The sequence below is a fragment of the Pogonomyrmex barbatus genome, unplaced genomic scaffold (genome assembly GCF_055798465.1).
Source record: "Pogonomyrmex barbatus isolate J1 unplaced genomic scaffold, ASM5579846v1 scaffold3, whole genome shotgun sequence".
Classification (NCBI taxonomy): domain Eukaryota; kingdom Metazoa; phylum Arthropoda; class Insecta; order Hymenoptera; family Formicidae; genus Pogonomyrmex; species Pogonomyrmex barbatus.
The window spans coordinates 4,209,191-4,219,060 of NW_028297127.1; the positions used below are offsets into that span (position 1 = coordinate 4,209,191).

A 9,870-nucleotide genomic window follows, 5' to 3' on the forward strand; every position below is an offset into this window, starting at 1 on the left:
ACAACTTTGCTACAATAATCTAGAAATTTCAATTTAAATGTGCATTTTATCGCTGTCTTTTTATCGTTTTGTTAAGTGAACGACGTCGCAAGTTTTTAAATTTTTAAGAGTTCGTTTCGTTTAGTTTGGTACTCACCTCGGGTGACATCCTTTTATGTTATAGAGTGATCACTTGGTCGCCGAATGCACGTATTCGTCCGAATCTCGGACGGCCATTACGCTCGGCGGCTTGGGAACGAGAGAAGAAACTTGTCTAGTGTCCGTTCTCTATTATCCTCGCATTGAATTATCTCTCTGTTATTCTTTACCCTCTCTACCGACAGTGCTGCACAGCTTGGGAATCCAGAAATTAAAACAGTAAGTGATATTTCCACAAATTCAAAATCATTACATCAACCAAAAATCATACGATTGAAGATTATATGAAATGTGCTCAGAGTTACGATAATGAAAAAAATGTTAGATATAATTTATAAATTCTTGAAACTTTAGCAAGATATTTTTAAAGTTTAAATTAAATTTAATAATTAATTGTAATTTATTTAAAACGTATTCTAGGCATAAACTTTTACTTTCCGATAATAATTTCCGTGATGCGATTTTAATTAGTTTATTCATATTCTCCTTTCATTTTTTATTCAACTGATAAATTTACGTGAATGAGACAAAATGATATTTTAAGACACAAGTCACGTAATCGTTGCCACTTTATACTGACTCTTTGCAAATGACGATCGTTCGACATTTTGATCACTCTTTGATCACTCTAAATTGGCTATTAGAGGTTCATTATTAGAGTACGTTATGAAAGTGTCGGCCATCACAACCTAACGAACAACAGACATTACGTCATATCAGATGAGTTACGTTACTAACGATCTGACACATCATAAATAATTCTTAAATAAAGATCTTGAATTTTACATACATTTAGTATAAAAAAATATTTAGTAATACGAATAATTATAATAAAAAAAAAATCATTATAATGACCAAATTCAAATAAGGAAAAAAGAAAGGCGTAGAAGCAAAAGATATGAGAAACACAGTGACGCAACAAGACGATTTTTCCTTTGCCGCAGGGGTTCCAGTCCAGTGACGATTCAGGAGCCGCAGAAGCTGGCGGGCATGACGCTCGAGGAACGGTTAGTCAGCTATAACTGGGAGTCGAACTTTCAGAGTTTCCAGGAGGCCACTCGTAGCGGCACGTTTAAGCCGCTATGTGGTAGCAGTAAGGGTGCCCTGCCCGGCACGGAAAATCTCGAGGTGCATTATCCACGCATCCTTAGGCCGTACGAGGAGGTGAGCGTGCCCTGCGCGAAGAAACCGCTGCGGAACAAATTGTCGATGCTGCTGAGCGAGGACGGTGACATCGGCGCGCCGGTCGATCCTGACAGCGACGATTCGAACGCGGTCGAGCGAGGTCAGCTGGTGCGCAGCAAAGTGTCTCGCAGCAGCGACGCGGGGCTCACGGCCGGTAGCTCTTGCGGCCGTACGGTATCCGCGGCAGTGATCCTGGCCGCCGTTACCGTCATCGCGGGCGCCGCGTTCAGGTGAACGTCGCCGCCGGACGAGCGGTCGTTCGAGTTCCACTCGGATCCAAAATCGCCCTAGTGATTGTTCGCCGCGATCGAACCGCGGACCGAGAAACAATAGCAGCAGACGCAGCAGCCGGAACATGCGTATGTTTGCGTAAGTACATGCCAATCTCAGCGACGCAACACTTAGGGTTAGATAAATGTTATCGTTTCTCCAATCGGAGCGCATTCCGGATTTCTCCCGGGATGCGCTCCGATGCGCTTCTCTGACCCGATCGGGGGATTTCTTTTTTCTTTTCGGGGCCGGATGGCTTTTCCCGCAAAGCTAAGCGGCTGGTGCAATTTTCGTCGTATGCCATGTTTCACATTGACAGATAATAGAAATTAAAAAAAAAAAAACTCTGATAGTGAATAGTAAAATATTTAAGATGATGCTATATTAAATAGAAATTTATTTGATGAGGTACGTTTACTTTTGAAATGGTAACGTTCTCAAAAAAACAAAAAAAAGTTTCTCGAGTTTCCTAAATTGATTATATTATTAATGACATATATACAACTAATTTTCATCCGCATCTCATTCATTAAATTTGTAATTTTTAAAAATTCTTGAAAATCAGCAACTCGTAAAGGTTGAAGCGACGTGTACGACGAAGAATTCGCCAGCTTTTAGTAAAAAATGTCGAATTTCTGTGAGTGAAAAAGGACAATTGCAATCACCATTTGATTCAATGTAGATGAAACTTATACACATATACATATATCATAGGAAATGTAGAGGAAATTACCGGAACCACGTTATCTCGACTTATAGGTGTTGAAATAAAAATTATGGTAATTTTATGATGGCATGTCATCGAAAATATCTTATTCGCCGTACACAGTGTTCGGTTTTACCAATAAAAAATATTAACTCTCTCTTTTCCAATACAGCTACATGACTATGAATTTACTGAATGATTAAAATATCAAAAATAAATATTATAAAAGTAAATCTAATAAAATAATTAAACATATTTTTACATTAAGTGAATTAGACATTTTTTATAGAGAAATGTTTGTTTTGAAAACACGATTTTCATCTTACATTTTCCTCAATTCATAATTCTACGAAAATTATTTTTATAAAAAAAACTTTTATGAAAGAATATTGTAGATGAATAAAATATTTTTTTGCTGTGCATTTAGAATTTATTTTGTCTCAGATTTATATATTTTTGACACTTTTAAGTTTTTGTACATCAAGTTGTCATATAATATTTTTCAATATTTTCTATATCTTTGAGGATACATGCGATCTCGAAATTAAGCATGATGATAATCAAATATTTATCTCGGCGTTTAAAAATTATCCAGAAAGGAGGGAGTTAATAATGCTGCGCAGGAAACCGGATGTGAATGTGCGGTGTATTAATTTTCGCTCGCGAAAATTAAAGTCGAGCACAGAAGATCGGATCTGTCGTGTCCTCATTTCGCGATCGGCTTTTCTCTTTTGCGACTTCCATTCGCGCGCATTATTGTTACATAATAGAGAATTTTTGCGAGCAGTACTTTTCGAAACATGATAAAAGCGGAAGTCCCACTTCAATACAAAATACCTATAAATATCGTGACAGTTTTCACTTGAAATTTATTTATATTCGGGACATTTGCCTTTACCATAAATTCGAAATTTGTTATTGTAAAAAAAAAATTTAGATTACCATAGCAGGATATCTCTCGGATACGTACGCATAGGCCTTTATCGTACATGCTCTTTAGCACATTGCAATCAATAATGCAAATTGCACCTCGACGAAAATGTATAATACTATTACACTGCCTCGATAATATCGATATAATATCGAATGATAATCAAAACTTCAAAGAAATATATATTATAGAGGGGACCCATATCAATTGTTTTGTTCAAAATTATTTTCTATATAAAACCTTTATAACATATAACGAACAAATAAACAAAATCCAAATATATTGAATTATGGCCTACAATTATAATTAAGACATTACAAACAATTATTATTATTATAAATAATATTTTATTTTTAATTACTTGTTCTTAAGAAATTAAATCTTATAGAATGTTGTAAATATTAAGCTATAATAATTTTAAATAATAAACAAAGTAGAATGAGTTTATTTCATGCAAATATACTGTTTTCTATTGTCGAATATGAAAGTGATATTTCTGATGATTACATTCTCCACTTATATTTTAATTAATTAATTCGTCCCGTGATCACACTGCCTGATAAAGCTGCCATTCATTGTTGTCGCTTGTTATGAGTCATTCTATCATCGATTTTGAAAGCTATTTAGTGCTACCATACTAGAGAAGCTACTTTTAAGTCGCATTAAAATGTATCTGTTTCATCTTGACAAGTTGAAAAGGTAATCTTATAATGAATAATTTAGCATTAGAAGTGTTGTTTGATCTTTTCACATACGATTGTGTCTATTGATTCCGAACGAGAGATATCCTAGCAAATTTTCGAGATTTTCAACCGAGCGGAATATTAATTAAAAATTTTTTTTGGACTACTCGCAAGAGTTTAATTGTTGGCTGTTTATTTGCTGATCGAGAACCGAACGAGATCTTTGTCGTCGCGATTTTTGTGAAAGAACGTTACGTGAATCTATTTTTCAGGATACGATACGTGTTTGAACCTGAAGTTTTTTCGGTGCAGTGTTTCCCGATTTAATTTCATCATAAATCCATTTAAAATATAACGATAGAATATTCAAAAATTGTTGTTTTAAATTTTTCCATTAACGAAAAGTTTCAATTCAAGCAAAAAAGATTAAACGAATCATGTGAGATTAATATTTTTATTAAGACATTTTAATTCAGAATTTCATTGATCTTTTTCATGTCGACTAACGAATCATTAATTTGGAAAAATAGAATTTTGAAAACAACGTTTATTATGAAATTTCGCAGAAAAATAACGTTTGGGAAACACTGTTTTGATAATTTCGGCAGTCACGCAATAAATATGTATGCGCTTCACTATGTCGTGCTTGTACGGTTCTCGCTGAAGTCTGTACATTTTGTTAATTAGAATGTAGCGATAAAGGTGCATTTTTTATAAAGATTGTATAAGCATTGGTTGATTTGCACGCGATGGCAACTTTGTGCGAGAATCTAAATCTTGCTACAGGAATTCGTAATCTTTTTGTTGAGAGTTTTAGGAAGGAATGTGTTACTTAACCAACGTTTATATATAAATATATAAATAGATACATTATATATATATATATATATACATACATACCCAACGACTCTTTGTAACATTCTGTACAGTTTATTACATGTAACATTATTCACGCGCGCTTATCAACGCCCGTTATCGTGTATGGGCGATTATTTATTCTTTATTTAATGTATAAAGCGATCTTAAAACTATATTACTTGCGACTTGACAAATTTCACTTGCATACACGCGTATATACAATACACATACACACATTTCTCTCGCACTTTTGAAATTTTTGAATAGGTCTAACACATAGGGACACTCGATTTTCCGAATAAATTGTGTGTAATTTCATATTAAGTATATCGAAGAGTAATCAATATGCGCTTGATCATGCGATAATTTATGATTGCTCAATGTATAAGCTAAGTTATAGTTATAGCCATAAATCCATGGTTCAACAATTTATGATATTCTGTAATGTATTTTTTTTAACGAGGTTATTCGATTTTATCAAAGTTCTGTGTTTATCTTCAGTTTATTGATTAATTAATACAATTATTATTACCATCATAAAATTGATGTTGTTATTAGCCACACACTTTAATCAGCTGCACGATACAAATAAATATAGATGACGTGCCTAATAAATTCGTGAATGTTCTCAAGAGCTAAACGAACGTTTTGATCGATACGATCTGCATGGCGATTTGCATTCGATTCGAAAGCTTTTCCTGATAATTTCCATTTAAATGACTCTCGATTCAGATTTGTTCTTTACTCTACCTCATTTCGAAATCAAACGGAAGTGTCCCTAAACACGGGCTGTTACCGACTTCAATTTTGCATCGACATTAACAGAAAAAAAAGAAGAAATGGGGAGGCTTTGTTAGCTAAAATCAATTTCAAGCTTTTTCGTCGAATTCAACATTTTTCGGTGTTAGATCGGAAAATATGTCCTCCATTTCTGCTCTCCCTTTTATAGTATAGCGAAATTTCAAAGTAGACACGACTAATCGGTACGGACACGTAGGTACGTTTTACAATTTAATACTAACTGGTAATTCGTAAATGTCATAGGAAAATCTGTGTGTGTAGAGAAGACCTTAGGGCAATCGAATGGCCGTACCTTAACTCTTAAGAAATCGGGATCCTTGAAAATTTCTCACAATATTTATTCAAATTTAACATAGCACAGCTTATGTTTCCACAAACAAATGGAATTTATTAACAAAAGAAAAAAAAACAAGTTAAAATTATTATATCAAAAATTGTTACAAAAATAAATGTTTTGTGAATTTAGAAGTGTTTTTTTTTTTTTTATTTCTGAAATGTAATGTTTATATGTGATCGGTTTATATGTATCTTGCAAAAAATTATTCATGCTAAATAATGCAGATTCCGATTGTCATCGACTGCTTAAGGGTCACGAGCAAAACGGAGATCATTCGTTCGTAACCACGCTGTACTTGTCGAATCGAAATTGCTGAGAACTGCAGTATATATTGCTTTACAAATATTGTGTTCCGATTGGACCTGGTTCAACAGTGCGAACGGGATACTGTATCCTGGCGATGGAAAGCGATCGACGCTGCCGGACGATAAATCCGCGCATGACGTCACCTCCCAACGGTACTCGACACGGTAGTTGTTCGGCAAACTATTTTCGATAACTCGTAACACCACGCCGGACAATTATTACGCAAAAGAGACGGCTACCGCAGCGTTTTTTTTTTTCCCCCGATAACCCGTTATCCGCGAACAGGGGAATTTCCGCCGTGGAGTTACTGGATATTTCCGAGAAATTTGTTTGTTTAAAATGAAGTGCTTGTATCTACGACAAGTTTATACTGCGTTACGTCATATTTAAAATGTTTCACCTGAAAATACGATCGCAAAGCAAAGCGGAAATTTTTCCGGAAGTCAAATATTTCACGTTCTCTTTAACGTTAGACTTAATGAATGAAATCGTTTATTGAAATACAGAGTGTCGATTATCGATGGAATCCGACAGCATCGTATTGTTATTTGGCACATCGTTCGACGCGAGTTTTTCTCGAAATGAAACTCCCACGTGCAATAACAGCATCCCCATGAAACACACATAGCCGCAGTCAAAAGCGACTAATTTTGCGGACTCGATCGATTCCGCTATAATCCGATTCTTTTCTTTCTTCAATCCTCTATCTCTCTGTCTGTCTCTTTACTGCGTGGACATGCATGTTAGGATCAGCTGAATATTGGACGATTTTTAACTTCACGTCAAATGGCTTCGTAGTAGTCGTGCGAAGACAACGCGATATATGCGTTGTCGCTCGAGGAGTTGATGCACGTCGTCGACAACGTTGAGGATCTCTTGGTGATCTCTTAGTGCGAATCGTCGGCGACGTGAATGGGTGCTAAAGAACCGCCGGTGATATGAACAGAACAATCAAGCAAAGCGTCACGAGTAAATATCCTTTAATAAACTGGGATAATTATTATGTTAGGTAACACACGGTAGCGCGTGTTACGCCATTTATACTCGATGATCTTGTATCGTAGATATGATAGGTAATTTTTGTTTGTAACGATTGCTGGCGTTCACCATCTTTTCGACAACGTCCAAGAAAGAGGCAATTTTCGAAAGTTAGTTGGACTTTTTGTTGGAAAGGAAGACGGCGACTATGATATATTATCTTGATGTTTACATTCCTCTTTTTTATTATTTTTCTAATAAGGGAGGGATTTCAAAAGATAAAACAAAGTAAAAAAACAAGCTAAAAATCACTAACAAAATTATTTTTCTTTCTTTAAATGTAGATATTATGCAAATTGTGCACGAAATATGAAGTCAACGGAATACTTTTTCTCTTTTCTTGAAAGCAAAATTCACGTTGCGACACCAGAAAATCGAATTTCGTGGCATCTCGAAGTGTACTGACGCCGCCTTCCACCTTTCGCCATTTCCAACAAAAATGTTTATTCCATCGGGAGTACCGAACCAAATTCGAATGGATATGATTCCCGTTTTGAAGCACGCGGAAAGTCGGTTGATGCCAACGTTGCCAGCGGCTCGACGAAAACGATGGTGAAGACCGGGAAATCGAAAATGTATGTACTGTACGTAGAGGATTAGCGATCGCCGGGCCGAGTTTCGCGTCTTGCGTTAAAAAAAAAAAAAACGAAGACGGAAGCGTGCGGCGATCGGAGCAGTAATGCGTAAACGCGAGAGTGCATTATAAGGAAATCGAGCGAATAGCGTGTGCGTGTACATAGAATGTCCTGTATATAGTTTTAGATTTAAATGACGTCCGGGGAACCTCATAGGCACCTTACTACACACTCGATACCTATTTCGGATAGGTGTGGCTAAAAATACACAGCATCTTATATCTTTATAATATACATACACCGAGCGCCCTATCCTTCCATAACGCTCTTACATTAGATTTATACCTATCCGATTTACACTCGATATAACATCTAAACGCTACACTATCATCTACACTGTAACAAATTGTATTATATTTTATATATATAAATATGTAAATGTTTTTTTAACATTGTGTTTTTCATTGACCGACCGATCTATTTCATCCTGGCTCCTACATTAGGTAATGTGTATTTGGAAAGTATTTTGAATTCTCAATAATATTTTATATCAATTTTAGTTTTAAATCCACTTATATATAATTTATTTTATTATTATTAATCAAATTGCCGACATAAGCTGATAAAATTAAGAGGTAAGTAAATTTTACTTTATATTATAATTTAGGTCTTCATAAAGATATAAACATCTGTGTAAAAGGGAAAACTATTCAAAAGTGTGGCGACTCATAAATTTGAGCACTCGATAAACATGCATGTGCATGTGTGTGTGTGTGTGTGTGTGTGTGTGTGTGGGGGGGGGGGGGGAGGGGGAGGTGTATAAATGGGTAATAACGATTGAATTTACCCTAATATTTTTATCAAGCACACCTGCTTCTCATTCTATTTCAAGTCACTAATTTCCGGACGGCGGAGTTCTCGCTCTTCTATCATCATCAATTTCCGCCGTCTTCGTGCTGCTGACCGACCGTATTTCAGGATATACTACTTGCGATGCTAACTACACTAAGGATATTACGACGTTACTGAAGTATCGACTTAGTACTTTTCATTTGACGTTCCGATATTTTTCTCTCGATTCTCCAGAAGTACAATTCGTAATCATCAAAACAGATATATAATTTCCTTTTTTATCATACACACATCATTATATTTAACAAAGACACCGATATCTTTCCCAAGGCAAAATAACAGATAATTATGCGCGACGTCAACTACTCCGAGTTATCTTTTAGCATCGACAGCTCGATGGCAGCGGGTCGCGGTAAGCATCCGCAAATCTACATAGCTTCGTACGGCGGAAACACGCCACGTAGACGTGCACGAGCGATAAAATTACCATGTCCAACAAATCACCCCAACGGAGCGCGCTATCGAGTGTGCGACGCAACTAATTATACGCGCGTATATTACTTGCGGGCGACCCGGGACGGCAGTTTGGCTGCCGCTGGCAGTTTCAATTGCCGTCCGACGAGCTCGTCCATCGGATTACAGGATGGATTTACCCAAGGCGTCCGCGAGAGCTCCGATCCATTAATGAACAAGTTCCCGGCAAGTTCGCTAATACTGGCATGCGCGGGTAACGGCCGCCACTTAATCAAACTTAGACGCGTCGCGAGATATGCCGCGTTGATGAACTCCGCCGATTTTTCTCAGCTGCTTATGGGTCCTTCCTATACTACCGCAAACACAACAATTTCGTTAACAGACAATAAGAAGAGTTAATCGGATTCTTTTAATTTGATTTTGAGCAAGCACAATACCAATAATACCATTTAAGTCACGAAAGATCGAGAGATCGAAATATTATATGATAATAATTATAATAATTTTACAATAATATACAGTGTATTATATTAATGTTCAATATATATTGAGAAAATTAAATGCGAGACTTATTATCATACTGCAAATTCAAAAGTCACACTCGATAGAGATTAGCGTGGTATCCAATGCATAGATATCAGCGAAAGCAAAGATAAAACGGAAACGACCACAAATTTCGTTTTACGAACTTGAGCGGGATCCTGTTAAAACTTCGA

The 9,870-nt window shown here is 36.2% G+C and overlaps 1 protein-coding gene across 1 annotated transcript in view; it reads left to right on the plus strand.

Moving 5' to 3' along the window:
• The window catches only part of olf413 (DBH like monooxygenase olf413), a 192,984-nt gene extending 184,706 nt beyond the window's left edge, over nucleotides 1-8,278 (plus strand). The window contains exons 8-9 of the mRNA XM_089080179.1: nucleotides 164-357; nucleotides 1,083-8,278. Of these exons, the coding sequence (XP_088936305.1) occupies nucleotides 164-357; nucleotides 1,083-1,557 (669 nt within the window). The 3' untranslated portion in view covers nucleotides 1,558-8,278. The remainder of the gene's footprint in view (nucleotides 1-163; nucleotides 358-1,082) is intronic.
• Nucleotides 8,279-9,870: the final 1,592 nt, after the last annotated feature.